Raw genomic sequence first — 22526 nt, 5'->3', positions numbered from 1 at the left:
GTTATTTGCTTAAAATATGGGTTTATCTTATGCTAGGGAAATGCTCAATGCATACTACCAAAAGCCATTACTAGCAGAACTAGGAAGCTATCCACTTTCCCAAATTAGACCCCTGAAACTCAGCTCCTTCTAGTAACTCACTCTATGCTGGGAATAGACAGTCCCTTCATCAAAGCTGCTGTCTTTCAAACCTTCCCTTCAGTTGAGGGTGGTTTCCAGGTTGGAGGAATGAGCTTCGGGCTGCATACTATTAAAACTAAATAGAAGATCTGAGTTATCAACAAACCATATAATTACCAGGTACTAACTGAAATCTGAAAGCAAGTTTGCTATGGATATGATGTAAAAGTAGTAACGTGTGTGTATATACATATCCAAGGATACTTGAGAGATGACTGTAGTGTGGATTTATTAAGTATGGTACTTTTAGGTATTTTTCTAATCGAAGAGGAAGGAAAATATAACATTTCTTAAGCTATCAAGATTCTTCCTTTTCTAATTAACATTTTTGCTAAGTTTATTGAATGTTTAAAAGTGTTCTTAATTTGTTTTATGTACATTCATGAAATTCTTTTTAGCTCATTTTTCTAATGTTCATAATTTTAAAAAGGAGGGCAATAATATAAAGAGAATCAAAGCAGAGTTTTTTTTAATGAATTAAAAAAAAAGAAAGAAAAAAGGAAAAGGGCAGGAGGTATAGCTCAGTGGTAGAATATGTGCTTAGCATGTTGGATTTGATGCCCAACACAGGGATTGGCGGGGTCTTAATTTCATTCAGAATGAAAATTTGAAACTATAATTTCAAAATATTTGTACTTCTCAAATATGCCAGTAGTGGAAGCAGACAATACAGTAACATATAAAATAGAACATGTATAGACTACAAGTAACAACTGTCTAAAGAAAAAAACATTTTTATTAAAAAGGGTTTATAATGGGGCTAAATGAAACTGTGAAAGGTCAATCTAATTCAAAAGTAGTAAAAAAAAATTAATTTCCTTTTTTTAACTTTAAAAAATTCACTAATTACAACACCAAAAAGAAAGTGTTATTCATACTAAGCAAAACATCAAGTCTATTGCTGTCTTATTTTAATAGAACAGTGACCCTTGGAGGGCTGTCAAATGTACCTACAATAAAATATAAATTCAGGCTTTTTCACTTCACAATCATTGTTTCCAACCACCAGGGAAAGAAATTTACAATTCGAGTTACTGTGTATAGGCTACAACATTCACATCACTTTCTTCTATATAATCTGTAATGGGCTTTAAAAAGTTAACCCAGTATTTACACAAATACTTATGCCAAAAAGTTCATTTTCTAAAAAATATATAAAATATTCAAAGAGCCAGATTACAGGAATGCTTTACGCATAATTCTTTTTATTTTCATGCAAAATAAAGGCACACTTAATAACACCCTTTCAATTTTAACTTACAGGATTTAAATTCACCCATTTATAACAATGACTTAATAGCTAATGTTACATTCATGTTCAGAATGCACAAAGTGCAGCAACAAATGCAGCAAACCTCAAAACAAGGTGCTACAAAGCTGCTTCTACATCAAAAGACAGAAAGTGTCTGATAAGAGTAATTTAACTGAACATACTTTTACAAACATACAGCTAACCTATAGAAAGACAGATAGATTTAGGAAAGCAGCTACATCTGCAGAGGAAGGAAACAGCATGTTACAGACAGTCAATTATACATAGAACATTTGACAAACACCACAGAAAACAAACTTTGGCATCATTTACCATAGTACAAAACCTTGCACAAAATCTTGCGGCAAGTGAAGAACATAAGTACTGTTCTAGGGTCTAAGCAGATTGTTAATTCTAAAATTAAGTATCTGAAAATATAGCATCATCTAATACAATTACATAAATTAAAAAATAAGAAACTTGGAATTACATTTCCATTTTAGTGATATGGATGCCCCTGATTCACATTCTAACCTGGGGCTTTTAAAAGAAAAGGGTGCATTAGACAAATGAATAAATAAATATATATTTCAGACTTTATAAGCTGCTCCCATATCTTTTCATGAAAAGCTGAGGACCTGATCATTATTTTCAACTTAAAGGATTATCCATTCTATCAGTATTCTGCCCTGGTCAGGTATTAATTAGACACTACCTATCACATAGTAACCTGCCTGCGTCAACTGCTGAGACAGGAACTAAAAAGCAGAAGGAATTCCCTGCATGCATTATGTGAATTGTTAGCAAAAGAGTGAGGTGTGCCCCAGTCCATCTGAGGCACAGCAAGTTGCATAACATCATTACCACTTTGCAGGGTCTGACGTCCTCCAGCCAACACTCCACTAGGCAACATCCCTGTGGGAGTCAGGCCCTTGAGTGTCAGCACACTTTCACTCTCCTCCCTACAGCACAGAAATAAAATAAACATCAAAGATTCCCAATAAGTACATAGTTTAAAAGAGGGCCATGTATATACTTTACAACTCATTGTTATTATCATATTTCCCTCAATTATAAGACATATTTTTCCATATTCTAAATGTTTCAGATTCGGAAATATAACTTACAACTGAGATATATAGTTTTTCCTCAAAGGCTTTATTATGTGGTAAGAATATCAGTGGGCATCATACAATTGAGAAAATATGGTATTTCATATTCCCTAAAGTTCAAATGTCTGATGTAATCAGTTTTGCTAATTAATCTATGATACAGTGGATTGAATGAAGGCAAGGCTAGGCACGTAGTGAGCTACATCCCTAGTCCTTTTGTTTTGAGACAGGGTATTTTGCTAAATTGCCCAGGTTGGCCTCAAACATGGGATCTTCCTTCCTTAGCCTCTCAAGTGGCTGGACTACAAAAGTGTGCCACCAAACCCCGTTTGCAAACAAAATTTTAAGGCCTGGCTTATTCATTTGCATGATTAAACTTGGTCTTTTTTTTTTCTTTTGAATTCAGGATTCGGGGTCACTCAAACACTGAGCCACAACCCCAGCCTTATTTTGTATTTTATTCAGAGCCAGGGTCTCACTGAGTTGCTTAGTGTCTCGCCATTGCTGAGGCTGGCTTTGAACTCCTAATCCTCCTGCCTCAGTCTCCCAATCTCTGGGCTTATAAGAGTGCATAACCACACCCAGCAAACTTGGTCTTCTTAAATTAACTCAAGAAGCTAATTTGTGGCCCCAGCAAAGGAAATCTTATATGAATAAGTAAAATCATCAGAAATACTCTTAAAAAAAAAGTGTCCCCCCCTTCTTATCTGATCTAATTTTCAAGGTGTAAATTTAGTGCTTTCATCAGAGGACAAGAGATACTTGCAAAGGTGAGCAATAAAGAATCAGATCACAAAAGGAAAAAATCCTAGTTCAGTGCCAGGTTGTGAATCAGTGACAAAATTTATATTAAGTATACAAGATATCCTGGGTTCAATCTACGGCACCACAAAGCACAATGCAAACAACAACAAAAATCCTAAAGCAAACAAACAAAATACCCCTAGACTTAAAAGAACTTGTGTTTCCTTCTTCAGCACATAAATGTACAACTAACTTCTTTACCATGTTGCTTTTAGATGTCAAGCGGGATGATGCTCATAAATAAAGAACAATGAAATCAATTTCTACAAAACAAATAATTAGGAAAATATATTATTACCTGAGAACAGAGAAGACTCTTGCCATCTTTCCAATAGCTCGAATTTTGTTTCTTATGATTTCTTTCCGGGCTGCAGCTGAACCTACTTTCAATGGAATAAATAGAAAGAGAGATTCAAGTTTAGGGTATCCACACTTGCATTATTCCATTAGCCTGTTCCACCCTCATCTGGACCAATACCAAATCCCCTGCCAACAGCTCACATGGAAGAGACTAGATGAACTCATGCCAAAAGTTTCTTGCTCCCTCAGTGTTTGGCTCCAGTAAATAATGGTCAAACGCTGGAGTCTGATTCAGATACAGATGAAAAGTAACCCACAAACTTTAATTATCTCATACTACTCTAGTACTAATCAGTAAAATTGCAATGGGGTGGGGACTTAAGCCCAGCTTGCATTACAAACTAGAGGACAAAAAACTACTAATAATCCTATACTGTCTTTAACTTTCATGAGAGTCTATGGCATGCAGACTAAGACAAGATATCAGTCTTCTATAGTCTAACCCTAACTATCATAAAAGCCTTTAACATGCAGGCTGAAAATATACCACCATACTAGGAAAGAATAAGCTTCCTTGCTTCAAGTTGATCTAAAAATAATGCTATAAAGGGACTACTATGTAGGTAATCTGAAACTAAGGACCATACCAGCATTTTAACAACAATGCATACCTCAACCTCATTGACTAGTTGTCCTCTAAGTTCATGCAAGTATAAATACAAATTCTTACAACCATAGATGAGTATAAGCAATGAGAAAAGACATTCTTAAAAACTGTCTTAAGGATCACTACTGCCTCATCTCTACAGGGTTAGTTGTACTATCACTGATACAGAATATACCAAAATAACTAGATCTTTGGCTGAATGAAGACTCAAAGGTTTTATCTTCCTTCCCTTGGCCTCCAGAAAGAAAAACAATCTCAGCCCTGTTATCTCATATATAGCAATCAGAATCACTGTGGACCCAAGAGTATTTGGGTTCATTAAAGTTGTGCTTCAACATGATGAAACACACATATGGAAGCACTATAGTTGAGGAGAAGGTTAAGGAAAGGCTAAAGATGCTAGAGCAAAAGGGGGCTTAGGTATACAGAGGTCTGAACAATCATTAAGTCTTCTAGGCTAAAACATTTCATTTAAAATTCAAGCAACATACACATATATGTAATTAAAAACTAAGATGATCACTGGAACTGATCACAAGGAAACAGAAAAAGAAATTCAATTTCAAAGATGAAAACACGTATATTTTAGAGAAAAAGGCTCCACGACCACATTTATAATGTTTTGAAGGGTAATACCATGAGCACTGAAGCTACAGCTTTTAATAAGTGCAAAACTGTGTGGATACCCTAGTACTAGAAAAGTATATTTTTAATATGCCAAAAAATTACTAAAAATCTAAGAATCTGAAGAGATATTAGGGATACTGCAAAATTCTCATTTTATAAACAAAGACAGTAAGTTTGTTAAGTGACTTGTCCAAGGATACAAGCAAGGTGTGTCTAATTTTATTCTAATGAATTAATATAGACATTATGTTTTAAGTTTTAAAATAACTAGACTGGGGGTGAGCAGTAGGGGACTGGGAAGAATGGCTATACCAAGGTAAATAAGTATTTTTAGCCTTAATTTATATGTTTACAAAACCAAATGATATGTAAACTATACTGATTTTGAATGAAAAAAATTCACAAGAATATAAAACACTGTACAAATCAGGATTTAAAATCAGTCTACAAACACATCATGCATCATATTAAAGTAAATGTCCACAGTAAAATTACTTTGGGGAATAAGACAGACAATCAAACACCCCTAATCATGCAGGGAAAATATAAAACATTACAAATAAGCAAAAGAATGAAATTTTAAAACAAGAGGAATGAAAAGAGGGAAAATATTTCCATGCACAGAAAGACAGATATCTTGGAATATGACTTCTAGAAACATCAAATACTAATTCATATAAAACTGAAACTAAATTTGCACAAGGCCCAAAAGGACTCTGCATAAACATTACTGAATGAATGTGCTAACTTACATGGACATGAGGATAACCTATGAAGTCATATTTCAAAACAACGTTACTCTGTCTGGTCTGTACCTTTTTTATTGCCATATATGAGCCGTTCTTCAGATGGAGAGTCCAGAAAAAAGGAAGTGAATGATGGAGAAAAGGTGGTTGAGACAAATAAAAAGATAGAGATTTAACTTGGCAGTGGTACTGAAGAATGAATGTAGAAAGAAAGGGAGAATAATGAAGGCCCTCATATTTGAAAATTTGAAAAAATGTAGTATTGTAGAATCTGAAGAATAAAAGAGGGATGCCACTGAGTAAAGCTCTAAAGTAAAGATTTCTTAAAAGATATGTGTTCAGAAGAAATTATGGACAGAATGATTATAATATTTGATGAAAGTAGACATAATTAGGGACAGAAAAAAACACGTGAAAACACATAAGACTGATAAAAGACTGTGCTAACAACAATTGCACATTTATACTCATACCCCTAAAGAAATGTGTCATCCATGGAAGTATGTTAAGTGAAAGGTAATGACACAAATCAGATACAAACTTGTGTGGTTCTTCAATAACGACATCATCTGCAAAATCTGTATTATATACAGAGAAATGTAGATAACTTTATAAACTACCTCAGTGAAAAACCTTAACCACTTTCAATAAAGCAAAAGCTCAGCCTCCTACACTCTATAAGAATACATGTTTTCTTGAATCTGAATTGCAGAACTTTTGCATATAATCAGAAGCAACATGTGCTTAATGTTCTCAATCCAGTCTGGGAGTTTGGGGGACATCTTTTTGCAAAAATAGTAACAGACTGTTTCAAAGGAAGTAATAGCTCTAAGAGTAGGCAGCAGGGGTTGTTTCATTTTGAATTTAAGGTATCTTCCATTCCAATGCTAAGACACGTGATTGCATTACAGGAAATGCAAAGTTTAGTAACACTATATAACAAGTATGGATTATGTATTTTCTTTACCAAACTGAAGACAAAAAAGTTAAATATCTGAAAGAAACAGTATGCATTCTAATTATCAGTCTTCAAAAACAATTTATGACTAAATAACACCTCTAAAAGGTAAGCTATATATATTTTTACATGCAATGTCTGTGCAAATTTGTCTTAAAACAACCCCACACATACATTAAACGATTCAGAGTACCAAAGATTCATCTTTTAAGAATAAAGATTCTTATTCCTTTACCTAATCTCAGACTTGAACATACAAAAAATACTTTCCTTCCTGCCACTATGTAGTCACTAATTCTGCTATCTCCTTTTCCCCAAAGAAAAGCTAAAACCTCATTCTGCCTTCACAGAAAACCCCATTCCATCAAATTTTCTTTCTTAAGTCAGATTTCTTCCCAGACCATCCAAAAGATGGTTCCATTGCTACACAGGAAAAGAGGAAGGGGGAGAGAAGCCTTGCCATCACGGTAAAAGAAACGGAGAAAAGAGGAATGGGATAAAGAGGATGAAATAAGGAAACATGAATGAGGAGAAATAAACCTAGTTTTGGTAGCTCTGTTCTTTATCCCATTCAAAACCTTAGTATCTATCCTAATATTCTCTCCCATATTCCTTCCATGTACTTCATCTCCCAAATCACTCCCATTCCTCCATGCAAACACCGACATGCATATTCTTAAAACTTTCTTAAGAGTTCCTGCTCCTAATACTTGGTAATGCAAGGGTGAAAAAATGAGGAATAAATGCACCTGTCATGTTGGTAGTGAAGGAACATCTATTTCTAGTATTCAAAGCTGGAACTCAATGTATTTTCCCATAGAAACACTGTCATAAATGGTGCTGAAAAATGTTTAAATTACTTAAGAGTAGGAAATAATTTTCATCTTCTCTATTCTCATTTACGGGTGAGAAGATCCCAAGAAATTAAGTGACTTTTCCAAGATTACATTACTAGTAAACAGTAGTGACAAGATACCTAAATCATTATCTTTTTCATTAAATTATACTGCCTCTTTAATGATCAAATTCAATTTTCCCTTGAATCTGAGATGATGTAAAAGTGAATAAATTAGCATAATAAATCAAAATGATAGAAAAAATTAATATACATAAAATGTTCTAACTAGAGGATAATACATTTTGTATGTTCATTTACCTGTTTTTTTGAAAGAATACATTTACTCCTTGGTTGAATCTCAAAAAAATGATTTAGTGTCTATTTTCATAAAAATCATAGGTACCTAAAGTAGTATAGTTTGACTCTGAACTTTTTGCTTTTTGGGGGAAGGGAGTACAGGGGATTGAACCCAAAGGCACTTTACCACTGAGATACATCCCCAGCCCTTTTTATTTTGTATTTTGAGATAGGGTCTAACCAAGTTGCCAATGCTAGCCTGAAACTTGCAATTCTCTTGCCACTGCCTCCTGAGTAGCTGGGATTATAGATGTGTGCCACTGCACCCAGCTTTTGCTTTTTGTTATAGGAAAAAGAATAAACCATTACCTACTACTATTCCTATTCAATATACAATTGACAATGCTAAGAAATTTTAAAGATAAAAGGAAAAGAAAGGAAAAAAAGTAGAAAGTAATATCAGCTTTATGTAAATTATTATTTTTTTTTTTGGGTGCTGGGGATCGAACTCAGGGCCTTGTGCTTACAAGGCAAGCACTCTACCAACTGAGCTATCTCCCCAGCCCCTAAATGATATATTTTTAAAAGTTATGGAAAACAATTAAAAATTGCTGTACAAAATATTCTGTTGACCTAAATTGTTGAATATAAGATAAATTCACAAATATATAATGTATTACTTTATAGAGCTAGAAAATAAGCTGAGAAATGCCTGTTGTAATAGTAACAGGAATATAAAATACTGAAGTATTAATTTAACAGGATAATAACCATTTTTCTAACCAAAAATATATATAATCTTAAATGGAATAATTATATATTTGATAGAGTAATTATAGTAATTAAACTTATTTTATGGAGATCTTTAGTTTAGAAGATACAGCTATAGAATTATATAATACCACCTGAAATACCCACTGGGTATTTCACAGCATTTGACAAATTACTAAAAACTTTACCTAAAAAATTCAGTAGGCTATGTGCCAAGAATTATTTCAATGACTTTCAATTATTCATTATCTCAATGCCTACATTTTGAAATAGGTATTATCCTCACTTTGAAGAGGAGGAAAACAGAGGTGAAGTGACTTGCCTGAAGCCACACACCCATCATAAGCACCTACAATATAAGCCTGGATCTTATGACAGCGATATCAGAACAGGAAAAAAAAATCTACTTAAAATTATTTAAAATTTTTAATAAAAAACATATGACAAAATACTTTAAATAACTTCTACACAAACATCAAAAGAGAATAAAAAAAATATTACTAAAGTTTATTATCCAAACCAAAAAATAACTGATACAAACGTACAAGAGTAAAAGCATATCTACCTTCCACCAAGAGACAGCCACCGCGTAGGATTTCTATATACTCACACTGAACTTCCAACAAATGAGTTTAAAAGTATGTAAGAAACACACTAGTGGAGTGGGAATATAGTGCCGTGGAAGAGTACTTGCCTAGCGTGTGTGAGGCCCTGAACACAATCCCTAGCACCACAAAACAAAACCAAAAAACCCCATTTGTTTGTAGTTAGAAAAAATTTTGTATAGTTTTTTTTTTACTCAGATTTTATTCAATAAGTGATCAATTAAGGTGGATAGTTTACACAGCTGGAAAAATAGCACCATTATAAATCAAAGAAATGTATAATTAAACCAACTCTAATTTCCTATAAAACAGTAACCAAGCAAAATAAGAAAAAATGACCAAAACTGGAAGGGATGGGACCTATGGAGACATAGGTGTAGGGATTCATTGCTGGAAGTACTTCATATTGGTCCCAATTCTTCTGCAAAGCAATATGGCAGTTAACACTTAAAATAATGAGGCTAATATTCATATTCTTTAAGTCTATCATTCTCATCTTGAAAATTTTCCAAGTAGGAAAATAAAAGCTATTGTAAAAGTAAGTTTATTGCACTATAATTCATAATAATGATAACTTAGGCTAACATAATTGTCCAATATGAGATTAACAAAGAAAATTATACCATATTAATATACCCAGAAATATATAATCGTGCTGGATGTGATGGCATACACCTGTAGTCCCAGCTACTCAGGAGGCTGAGGGATGATAGCTTGAGCCAGGAGTTTGAAGCCAGCTTAGGCAACAAGACCCAAAAAAAAGGCAAAGGCAAAGGGAAAAGCAAAGGGGAAGGGAAAGAGAAGAAAAGAAAGAAGGCAGGCAAGAAAGGAGAGAGAGAAGGATAAGGAGAGAGGGAGATGCAGCTCTTAAATCTTACCAATATGTAGCCATATTTAACACATCAAAACATTTAAATACTGACAACTATAAAAAGTATACTAAAAACAAATGCATTATAATTTATCTTTTTATTTACTCAGTTACATCTTAAATAAAAATTTCAAAATATCAAAACAAAAGCAACTATAATGCACCAATAAAGCAATATGGGGAAAAAGGAATTTTTTTCCTATGGTATTCACTCATACTATAAATATGCATTAGATACATAGACTTACTGGATTATGTAGGACTAACAACCATGTATAACCTTGTTTCTATGGAAAAAATAATTTCATGATCTCTAGCAAACTAGCAAATGATCCTTTAGAACATAACCACACTGAGAACAGCTTAATTTGGTGTCTGCAAAGAAGAAGTGAAAGCAATACTGGGAGTTCATAAATGTTTCTAATGTACTAAGAATACTGCACTAAACCCTATCTTCAAAAAGCCAGTGTCCATATTCATGAAGAACCCATCCCATTAATATTTTTCAACTTTCCTTTCCTTCTGTTCTTTCTTTCAAATTTTCCCTTTTCTAAAATTCATCTTTTTCTCCATATCACTGTTTAAAATTATTTTTAAATATTGAACAGTATCTGACAGTGACTTAAAATTATTTTTAAATATTGAACAGTATCTGACAGTGACTTGTCCTTATCAAACAGGATAGCCAACTGAAAACACTTTTTGTTTTTGCAAAAGAGTGTATATTGAATAGTTATGAGATACCACTTCAAATAAAAATAGTAAGATAAGTAATCATACCATCAAACTGGTCTTCACCTTCAGTCATTAGTTCATCATCAGAGCAAATACTCAGAACATTTACCAACATTTCTGTCACTATTCAAAAAAGAAAAAAAGTTACACGTTAGTTGCCCATAACAACTGTCCTTATGTATGCAGAGCAATGATTCATACAAATAGCCAAATGTTTAACCTAAGAAGACAGATTTTTTTTAAAATATTTTTTTAGTTGTCAATAGACCTTTACTTTATTTGCTTATATGCAGTGTTGAGAATCGAAAGCAGTAGTTCACACGTGCTAGACAAGCACTTTACCATTGAGTTACAATGCCAGCCCCAAAGAAGACATATTCTGATAGCAGGAATAATGAAATTAAGTTTTTAAAAGGTTTCAAAATGAAAACAGGGTTAACAAGTCTGTGAGAATGTGATTCTTTTATGGAATAAATTTTCAGGTCTCTCAGGAAAAAAAAAAAAAAATCAAGTCCCAAAGAGATGAGAACAGAGAAATAACATATAGAGGTACACATTTCAAGTCTTCATTATATGGCACTGGAGTAAGAAAATAATCATGGCAGTTTTTCTGTTTTAAAACTGTCCCAGGATTCAATTCTTTCAAAAACCAGCCCCAGCCACTCCCCTGAAACTTATTTCTAAAATTACTATCAACTATGTAACAATCTGAACCCATGGCTCTTTCATGGGCTTAATCCTCCTTGACTATACTAAATTTTTCCTTCTCTTTTTCCTTGGTTTCCAGGACTCTACTCTTCAGGTTTTCCTACCTGTGAGACCATTTTTTTTCAAACAAAATTTGTATGTCCTCAAGATCCTCTCTGTGATCTTATTCTTTTTATATGTCCCACTTCTTGCCAATTCTACCCATTATTACAATTATAGTTCAAATATCATCTTGTTGCAGATGATTCCAGAATCTCTCCCACCCCTACCACTATTGTGATACGGGGAATTGAACCAAGGGGCACTTTACCACTGATCTATATACCCAGTACTTTTTATTTTTTATTTTGAAACAGGGTCTCGCTATGTCACTAAGGGTGACCTCAAACTTGGGATCTCCTACCTCAGCTCCCAAGAAGGTGGGATTACAGGTGTGCATCACCATGCCCAGCTAATTCCAAAGTCTTTATTTCCAGTCTTGACCTCTTTTACAGGTTCCTTGATAGTTTATTGCCAACTTTCTTAAACCATTTGTATATTAGACAATATACAAAACTACTAAAACGAAAGTCCCATAGAGTGCAGGACATTGTTTTGTTCACCACTTAGGTTAGGTTTCCAGAGTTTAACAATGTCTGGCAGGTGACAGACACCCAATAAATATCTAACAAATGAGCCCATAAAGTAAGAAAGATGAAATCAAGTTTCAATTAATAAATAAGCATAATTATTGATTATTAGCCCCCGAATGTTCTGAAAGCACCAAGAAATGAAATACACCCAAAATAAAATTCAGTGTCATTGCTGAACACCTGCTTTTCCTTCTACAAATGTATTAAAAGCACACCCAAAGCTGGTAAGTATGCTAAGGCTTTGGAATTTGGATATGAAAGGCAGTCTTTAATCATAAAAGGCTTATGAACTACCAAAGGAAACCAACAGATATCAACCAAAGTGAGTGATAAAAACTATTCTGTAAATATTTAAAGATATCAAAAGACCTGGGGGGAAGTCAAGACTTTTGGTAAATGACTTCTGAGAGGAATAATCAATTAGACTTGGAATCTGCCAGGTGAAGAAGATAGATACAGGATTCTAAACACAAGTAAGAAAAACTATGAAGTCATATAGATCAATGAAAGAAAAAAAAAAAAAAAAACCCACATTTAAGGTAAGTTGATTTTCAACAAGGGTGCCAAAATAATTCAATAGGGAAACAACAGTCTTTTTAATAAACAGTGATAGGGCAAATGGATGTCCACCAAAAAAGAATAAAATATCACACATTACATATAAAAATTAACTCAAAATGGAACAAAGACCTACACATAAGAGCTAAAACTATAAAACTATACAACTCTTACTAAAAAACCAAACCAAACCAAAACAAAACAAAAAAACCTGTAAAAAACACAGGGGTTATCTCTATGAGCTTAGATTAGGCAATGGTTTCTTCTATATAACACCAAAAGCGTAAGCAACAAAAGAAAAAAGAGATAAATAGGACTTATCAAAACTAAAAACTTTTGAAGCTGGGCATGGTAGCACCAGCTTATAGTTGCAGCTACTCAGGAGTTTGAAGCAGGGGGATCACTTGAACTCAGGAGTTTGAGGCCAGCCTGGGCAATATAGCAAGATCCTGTCTGAAAAACAAAACAAAACTAAGAACTCTTGTGTTTCAAAGGACATTGTTAAGAAAGTGAAAAGACAACCCATAGAATGGGAGAAAATATTTGCAAATCATTTGTCTAATAAGAGATTTGCATCTAGAATACATAAAAAAATAGAACTTAACAGCAATAAAAAAAACCTAATTATAAATGAACAAAGTATTTGAAAATACATTCATGCAAAGATATAAATGACCAATAGCACATGAAAAGATGTTCAACATCATTAACTAGGGAAATGCAAATCAAAACCACTTTATAGGGGCTGGAGTTGTGGCTCAGTGGTACAGCACTTCCCTTGCAAGTGTGAGGCACTGGGTTTGATTCTCAGCACCACATAAAAATAAATAAAATAAAATAAAGGTATTGTGTACATCTACAACTAAAAAAAATAAAAATAAACTATTTACTATGATAGCAATAATATGAAGGACAAACAATAATAAGTGTTAAAATAAAAATAAAAATAATTTTTAAAAATTTATACAAGGACATGGAAAAACTAGAACCATTACACACTGCAGGTCAGATTGTAAAGTGATTCAGTTGCTTTGGAAACAGTTTGGCAGATCTTCAAAAGGTTAATCAAAGAGTTGCCATATAACAGCAATTTTACTCCCAGAAAAATGAAAAATTAAATCCACACAAAAATTTGGACATGAATGTTCTTCTCAGTATTAGTCATAAAAGTAGAAAGTATGTCTAAAACTGATGATTAGATAAACAAAATGGAGATATCAATATAATGTAATATTATTTAGTCATAAGAAGGAATGAAGAACTGGTTCATACTACAACATGGAGAACCTAAAAATTTCATGTCACACACAAAAAAAACACATGATGTATGATTCCATTTATATGAGAGGTCTGGAACAGGCAAATCTATGGAGATAGTACATTAGTGACTGCCTAAGGAGTTGTGGGGAAATGAAGAGTGACTGCTAACAGGCATGGATAGGGTTTCTTAAAGGGGATGATGAAAAAAATGTTCCAATCTTGACTGTGGTAGTGATTGCAAAAGTCTATAGAATATACTAAAAACCATTTAGTTATACAATTTAAAGAGATCCATCATATGGTATATGAAATATATTTCAATAAAATTTATGAAAAATAAAAAGGATGAAAGAATGAAACTTAAAAGGCACAGCTAATTCAGGAAACTGTCTATGCTGTGTTACAGCTGGAACAGAGAATATGAAACAGACAGGAAATAAGACTGAAAAAACTTCAGGAAGGTCAAAGAATCTGTGTGTCAAGTTAAGGCACATTTTGAAAGTTTCATGGAGTCATTTATGAATACTAAAATAGTAGCTTTTAAGTAAATAATACTTTTTCATCCAGAATTTTGATTGTGACAGAATGGCCAGAAAGTCACAGCTAAGTAGTAGTTTGAGAAAGACATCAAATGGGAGAAATGTTATTTATTTTAAAAAAATCAGATAAATCTGAATAATTCATAAAAGAACTAGTCAAGAGAGTCTGAAGAAGTCAGATGTGGTGTCGCATACCTGTGATCCCAGCAACTCAGAAGGCTAAGGCAGGAGGATCTCAAGTTCAAAGTCAGTCTAAGCAACTTACTGAGGCCCTAAGCAACTTAGTGAGACCCTGTCTCAAGATAAAAAATAAGAAGGGTTGGGGATGTGGATCATTGGGAAAACACCCCTCCCTAGTTTCAACTCCTGGTTACACCCCCTCCCCCTAATAAAAGACAGTCTGAGGAGCAGAGAATGTAAATGATAAATCAAATTTCCTTGGTAGGGGGAAACTGAGGGCTAACAGAATCGAAGGTCAAGCCTCTGGATAGAAGGGTTATCCTCTCAACAAGAATTCAAGATGAACATTGTGATAAAGTAGGGAGTGATAAGGAGAGAAAGTGGCCATTACTAACAAGTATATTTACTGAGTGAAGACAATGGCTGGAAGAAGTATTTAAGGAAAAAAAGATGAGAATATAAGCTCTATCCTAAGGTAAATAGAAGAAGCAGACTACAGTAGTTTAAATACTACTGAGAGCTCAGGTAATATTAGAAATCAAGGTATGGCACCAATTTGTAAGGCTGTATGAATATTTCCAATAGTGCTCTAAACCTGGGCTGTAATAATGAAGAAAATGGATGACTGTACTTAACTAGAGCCAAAATTGTTCGGACAAATGAAGTAGATAAACAAGAGCAAGGAGTTTGACATTATGTTAGGAAGGAAGAAAGATAAAAAGCAATCCAACTATTAGGAAAATGACACAGTCATATAATCCCAGTGACTTATGAGGCTGATATAGGAGGATTGCAGCAAGTTCAAGGCCAGCCTCAGCAACTTAGTGAGACCTTGTTTCAAAAAAATAAAAAGGACTAGGGATGTAACTCAGTGGTAAAGTGCTCCTAGGGTTCAATATCCCCCATTAAAAAAAAAAAAAAGAAAGAAAGAAAGAAAGAGAGAAAATAAAAGAAAAGAAAGAGAAAATGACACAAAGACCTAGAGATCCCAATGAAGAGGAAGAGCAGCAATAACTGGAGTGAAAGGCTGCTGTCAGAAGAATTTTCTCACTAAAGTTTGTTGATGGTATTATTTTTGTCAAACTTAAAATATCCAAGTCATCTTCAACTATTTCTACTCCTTAAACATGCAATCTTGTTTAGTTTTATTGCTTCTACTTCCACAGTTCTTTTGGTTCTCCACATTCTCCATTTCTAATGCTACCACAGCTTCGTTAAGTCTCAACTTTAAAAAAAATTTTTTTTAGTTGGCAATGGACCTTTATTTTATTTATTTAGATGCAGTGCTGAGAATGGAACCCAGTGCCTTGTACATGCTAGGCAAGCGCTGCTCTGCCACTGAGCCACAACCCAAGTCCTCTACTTAATTTTTGATGTAGCTTCATAATAGGCTTCCTGGTCTCTAGTTCTTCTATCCAATTCATTCACCACAGTAATTTTTCTCCTTTTTTTCTTAGTGCTGATAGAACTCAGGGTCTTACAAAATGCTAAGTAAGCTCTCTACCACTGCCTCTAAACTAAATCCCCAGTTCAGTTATTTTTTTCTAAATGACTACCAAAGTTTTAATTGTTTCAGTGGCTTGTAACCATTTATTAAAGTGCCAATATCTTTGTGTGATGATCACAATCCTCATGATGTAATCAGTGACCAAATTCTTCATTCTTTTCCTACTATTCTCCAGCCATATTACATTTTATCATCATTATTTATGTATCTCAAGTCTTCTATTAATCTGCAAAGATCTTACTTATATCTTTATATTCTTAGTACCTTGAATAAAAGAGCATTTTTAGAAAATGTATTCAATAGCCAATGTGGTGGCACATGCCTGCAATCTCAGTGCCTCCGGAGGCTGAAGCAAGAGGATCACAGGTTCCATGCAAGACTGAGCAACTTAGTGAAACCTTGTCTCAAAATGAAAAATAAAAAAGGTCAGAATATAGCTCAGTGGTAAAGGGCCCCTGGGTTCAATTCCTAGCACCAAAATAAATAAATAAATAAAATAAAAAATAAATTAAATGAGTGAGTCTACATGTATGACAATTTCTGAAAGAGCACACCATATGGGATTCCCTAGAACAGAGGTTCTTAAATTAGGGTCAATAAACCTAAGAGAGGTTACCAATTCACTTCAGATCTATGACTATACAAAAAAAGTTCCGTATAGTATGCACATACATTTCTACTGAATTTTCCCTTCCCCAAAGGAGTTCTGTAGGCAGGTATGGAGCTCAGTGCTAGAGTGCTTTCCTAGTGTGCATGAGGCCCTGGGTTTGATCTTTAGCACTGAAAAAAAAAAAAAAAAAAAAAAAGAAAGAAAAAAAGAAGAAACTGATTTTAGGTGTAGTTACTTTTAAAAAATGAATCATCTTTTAATGAAATATTTTGAAGTACACATAGACACACACAAAAAAATACTAGCTGCAATTTTCTTTGAAATAATTTGGACATATAGGGAGAAGAGTAGTGGATGGGGCTACAAATGACATAAGACTGGCCACAATTTGATAATTGTGAAAGATGAGTAACTGGTAAAAAGGAATTCATACCACTCATATATGCTCAAAGTTTTTCAGTTTAAGGGTTTTCTTTTTAAATATTTTTATTTGTAGATGGACACAATATCCTTATTTTACTTATTTTTATGTGGTGCTGAGAATCAAACCCAGTGCCTCATACGTGCCAGGCAAACATGCTACCACTGAGCTACAACCCCAGCCCTCCAGTTTAAGGTTTTTATATACCAATAAAAAATATGAGAAAAAATGAAATTAAAAAGGGGTTTCTATCCTCCAAAAAGGTTAAAGAAACTCTGCTTTTATCTATGATGCTATGACTGAACTATTTCTCATATACCAAAAAAAAAAGGGGGGGGGGTTAAGTGTAAGGTATCCCTTGCACCTTAAACTATCTCCTCAGGAAGTCTCTAGTTTAGGTGACTTGTTTCCCAAGGTCTAGACCAGAGTGAAACTAGTTTTTTGTATGCAGAACACATGAAATGTCACTTGTATTTATTTAGAATCAAGTAGTTAGAAGATCAGGGTCACATTTTTCTATCATATGTGTGGAGGGATCTCATGAAAATCAAAGGGAGATCAGTAGAAGAAAGAGATGAAGGGGTGACAGATAAGGAGAGGGGGGAAGTGCTAGGTAGTGATATTGGTCAAATTATATTGTTAAATTGTATGTATGGAGCTGGCAATGTGACCCAGAGGTAAAACGCTTGCATGCGGGAGGCACTAGATTCAATCCCCAGAACCACATTAATTAAAAAAGAAAAAACAAAAAAGAATTAAATAAACAAAATAAAGGTATCGTCTCCATCTACAACTAAAAATTAAAAAAAAAATAAATTGTACCAAGTATGATTACATAACAAAATCCATCATTATGTACACCTGTAATGCACCAATAAAAAAATGTGGGAAAAAAGCAGTTAGGCTAAACATAAATAGTTATCATGTATTAAAATGTTAAATCTGAAAAGAGTTTGAGAAAATTCTACTAATGCACTAGACACCGGCTAAGATTCTACATGTGCAATGTTAAAATCTAAGCTTTCTTTCTTTCTTTCTTTTTTTCCCTTTCCCATACCAGGGGTGCTTAACCACTGGGCCACAACCTCAGCCCCTTTTTTAATTTTGAGACAGGGTATCAATAGGTTGCTGAGGTCCTCACTAAGCTGCTGAGGCTGGCTTTGAATGTGTGATCCTCCTGCCTCACTTTTTTAACTCAGAAAAGATCCACACAGGAAAACGACTGGTCAAAAGATTTAAATATTTCCCTTTCTTATGAGATAAAATAATTTAGAGTGGCAAAAGAAGAACCAAAGATCATTTAGTAGGAACATCAATAGAAGTCTAATATTCTCCATATTCACTTTACTTTTAGGAGATCCACAAAATTAAATTTTCTCATCTCTCAAAAGGAGGTGGACTACATAATTGTTTGCTTATGAGCTTTAAAACTTTATGATGTCCTCGTTTTTAACAGGTACACTGAGAAAAACCTATTACCTCCATTTCTTTCCTTAAACATTCACAGTATAAACCTTTAAATTAGATATAATGAAACATTTCCTTAAGTGGCGGCATCATAGAATCAAATTAAATAGAGTCCATTTTCCTCCTACTTACCTTCCTGGCCCCCAGCAGTTTCCCTTCCCATATTACATCAAAATAGCTGAGTTGTAGTCTAGCCCAGAGGCCAAAGAGTAAGCAAGATGAATTCTTAAATTCCCTTTAGCTTGATGATGCTATGATTGAACTATTTCTCATATACCAAAGATAGAAGGTTGTTAAGTGTAATACATCCCTTGCACCTAAGCCTTCAACTGGTCCCCTTCTCAAATGCTAAAGCAAGTAATTCTATCTTCACATTAAGTTAACATCAGACCTACTGAGTAAATGAAGACCAAAAGCAATCTGCAGAAAATCTATTTAATGCACACAGTTTAAATATTAATTCTGAATTTTAGAGAGAAAAATTGCCTTGACAGAAGTGAAGTGACATATCACACAGAAAGGAACATTCTGTAACATGAAGAGGTGTGAAAAAAAAAGAGGGAGATATAGAACAAAATGTTTTATAATCATGTCTGCACTCTCATGCTGTCATTTGTCTTATATGAAAACTGAAGCACTGCCCTGTGAAAAAGTTAACACTAAAATAGAAAAGAAAAATGTGATAGGTAACAAGAGCCTAAGGATTCTACAAAACTAGAAATGAAAGACATAAATTTCCTAAATACCATTTATTTAAGAACTCTTTACTTAGTAGGCATTTCTCTAAATTATCAGAAAAGCTCACTAATAAAATTTTATACGTATTTCTGACTTACGAGAAAAAATATTAGGTTAGAACTGAGATCTCTATCATTTCTCTAGAAGTACAGACATACTACAAGATGACTAACATTGCCAAAATAAGGGCTATTAAATTCTCCCATAAATTGCTGTGGCATTCCAAAAAATAGTGTCAAAATATGCAGAAGAGTCATGTCCAATACAAAGATATTCCTCCATAAAAGATTTACACTAAAGACAAAAAGAAGGAAAATCCAACAGCTGAAGACAACATCAGGCTATTTATAAGTCTTCTTCCAGTCCCCCAGGCACCCTCACATGGGGGCTGTAAACAGCTAACTAAAATATCTTTGAGGCTCTTATATCCACACCCACAGACACAAGTAGAAATGTAACCACAGTAAAAATCAGACTTCAGTTTCCTTTAGCAAGTATGTGACAGTGATAGTAAACTGGAGTAAATGTAATGATAATAAAACAGTTCCTTTTATTAAAAAAAAAAAAAAAAAATCATACCTTTTTCTCCAACAAATGGTAAAGACCATGTGAAGACATCCATAAAATTGGGCAACCAGTAAGGATGTGGAGAACAGTTGAACTGCCGAATATTCATCACATTATTTTCATACTTTAATACAGCAGCTGCAAGATAAGTTAAATGTCAACACAACAATTCAGCTTTAGCCTTGAAAATACAAAATACATAAAAACAAGAAGATGTCTTTTTAAGAGGGAGGACATTTGAGGGATGAGTAGAATCTGGGCTGGTGGAGGGAGATAGGAACTAATTTTTCATAACAACACACTTCTGTTTTAAACACACTTTTATGTAGAGTAACACATTTAAGTTATTATTAATGAAATTTCCAGATTCTTTTCAGAATGTTTGTTTTACTTTATAATTCAATAACGAACATGCACCTTTACTAAATCCAAAATTGTGAAAACTCAATTTTTTAAAAGAAACAGAATGACAATGAGCAATTTTCTAGGTTTTTAATGTTCAGATAAATTGAAGAATTAAAGAGGATCTTTTTAGCTGCAGGCAACTTGATAAAGAGAGCTCAATGGTATAACAAAGCAAACAAACAAACAAACAAAAAATCTACCAGTATAGAACATTTTATTTATGGATTATCAATGTATTTATTTTGTTTAATATAGGAAATCAGATAAAACTACTAAAAGGAAGTATTTTACTTAATTTAGGAAAAAAAAATTTTTACTAAAATACCAGAAAATAGAACTAAATAATTCAAAGATAATATATTCATCTCAATTTTGGATATCTTCCTAATGCTTTGATAACTTTATATAATTAATCTTAAATTAACCTTCACATATTTCTGACACAGGTTTTATTAGTTTATGGAACATGGGGTTACAAGCGCTAGATTCTAATCTAAACTATAGCATATTACTAGCTATACAGTATATGATAAATCATTTAATCTGGGTTTTTTTTATTTCATTTATAAAATGGACATTAGGGATGTAGTTGAGTGGCTGAGGGCTTGCCTAGCATGTATGAAGCCCTGGAAAAAATTAAAAAATAAAGTAAAATGTCTATACAGTCTCAGTTTATTTTAAGATCAGAGAAGGTATTTCACATTAAACTACATAAAAGTATAAAATGTTTTGCAAATATTATAATAATTATGTAGTTTTTTTTTTTTTTTTTTACTTTAATGAAAAGTACTGAAACGCAGACGTTAAAAGTTCCAAGATCTGCAATTTTGGCTAATACAGAACCAAATGTAATCCTGCTATATGTTAGCATTTACTAACTTAATATGTATTATGTTCGTTTCCCTTATAAAATTCCCATGTGAAATAATATTTAAACTTAGCTTCAGTTTGATACCAAACTTTCAAATCTTACTTTAAAATCTAGAAAATTGTCTTATTGGTAGAAATGAAACATTACAAACATGCCCATACTATGGAAATACTGAAATCATTAACATTATTTATGTTCTGACTCAGAAGAACTAATAGACATTTGATTTTGAAAAGAGATTCAATGATTTGAGTTTCATTTTTAAGTACTAAAAAAATTGATTCTTTAACCTCCTGAGTCAAAATGACAAAGGACAATTATTTGGTTTTTTGTTTTTTGATTTTTTTTTTTTTTTTTTTTTTTTTTTTTTGCAGTGCTGGGGATCGAACCCAGGGCCTTGTGCTTGCGAGGCAAGCACTCTACCAACTGAGCTATACCCCCAGCCCGACAAAGGACAATTATTAAAGAAGTAATCAAATGGGCTGTAATACTGACAATGGGAAGTCATAGTTGATGATTTAGAGCACTAGCAGAAAGTTAAATGTAGTGCTCAATTCTGTTCTTAGAATGGAGTCAAAACTTAGATATGCTTCTTTTCAAAAATGAAGCACATTTCATTAGATATAAATTCTTATAGCATATTCTAAATTATCCAGTATGCTACGATTTGATCTCAGGCAAATGTTTTAATCCCTTAGCCATCATTTCCCATCATCCAAAAACATCTTCTGCTTCTCTTCCAAACTTACACCATGACCCATATTTAGCAATGACTTCATTATCTTTATAAATGTACTTTTAAAAGTCTTTAACCTTCTGTTCCTTTCTCCTGGCACATCTACTATAGCCTAAGTTTGAAGCTATGAAATTGTCAACTGAATTCCAGACGTGTCAAGACAAAATTGGAGCTGCCCTCTTAATTTCCTCCTCTGAAATTGTGATCTACATAAGCCCAATCTCATCTTCAATGTCCTTGGCACGTACTTAACTAGAATAAGACCCTTGGCATTATCTGTCAGTAATAGTTATGTTCAGAATAAAATGAAATCCAATCATTACAGACAGATCAAATTTGGAAGGAAGGAGGGGAAATGGAAACCAATGGAATACAAATGAAGGAAAAAAAGATAAAAGGAGAAAAGCCGAAAGGAAAGAGAAATCTAAAAGAACATCAAAATGGATTAATCTAAGAAAGTTCAAATACATATCTTCCTGGGACAATGATAAAAACTGGAAAATAAGAAGGAAAAAAATCTACATCAGTGAATATAAAACAACATGATAAACTAAATAAGTAGAT

The 22526-nt window shown here is 33.4% G+C and overlaps 1 protein-coding gene across 10 annotated transcripts in view; it reads right to left on the bottom strand.

Annotated features, from left to right (window-relative positions):
• The window catches only part of PPP3CB (protein phosphatase 3 catalytic subunit beta), a 54332-nt gene that overhangs the window by 5958 nt on the left and 25848 nt on the right, over positions 1-22526 (bottom strand). For 6 of the 10 annotated variants that reach the window (XM_079137098.1, XM_079137090.1, XM_079137093.1 and 3 more), the window contains 5 exons: positions 19963-20088; positions 10809-10886; positions 5758-5784; positions 3647-3731; positions 2297-2394 (listed from right to left, as the gene is read on the bottom strand). In XM_079137098.1, the coding sequence (XP_078993224.1) occupies positions 2297-2394; positions 3647-3731; positions 5758-5784; positions 10809-10886; positions 19963-20088 (414 nt within the window). The remainder of the gene's footprint in view (positions 1-2296; positions 2395-3646; positions 3732-5757; positions 5785-10808; positions 10887-19962; positions 20089-22526) is intronic. The other 4 variants (XM_079137094.1, XM_079137097.1, XM_079137092.1 and 1 more) reach the window with 3 other exon arrangements.

The sequence above is a fragment of the Sciurus vulgaris genome (assembly GCF_902686455.1).
Source record: "Sciurus vulgaris genome assembly, chromosome: 4".
Taxonomy (NCBI): domain Eukaryota; kingdom Metazoa; phylum Chordata; class Mammalia; order Rodentia; family Sciuridae; genus Sciurus; species Sciurus vulgaris.
This window is presented reverse-complemented; position numbering and strand designations above follow the sequence as displayed.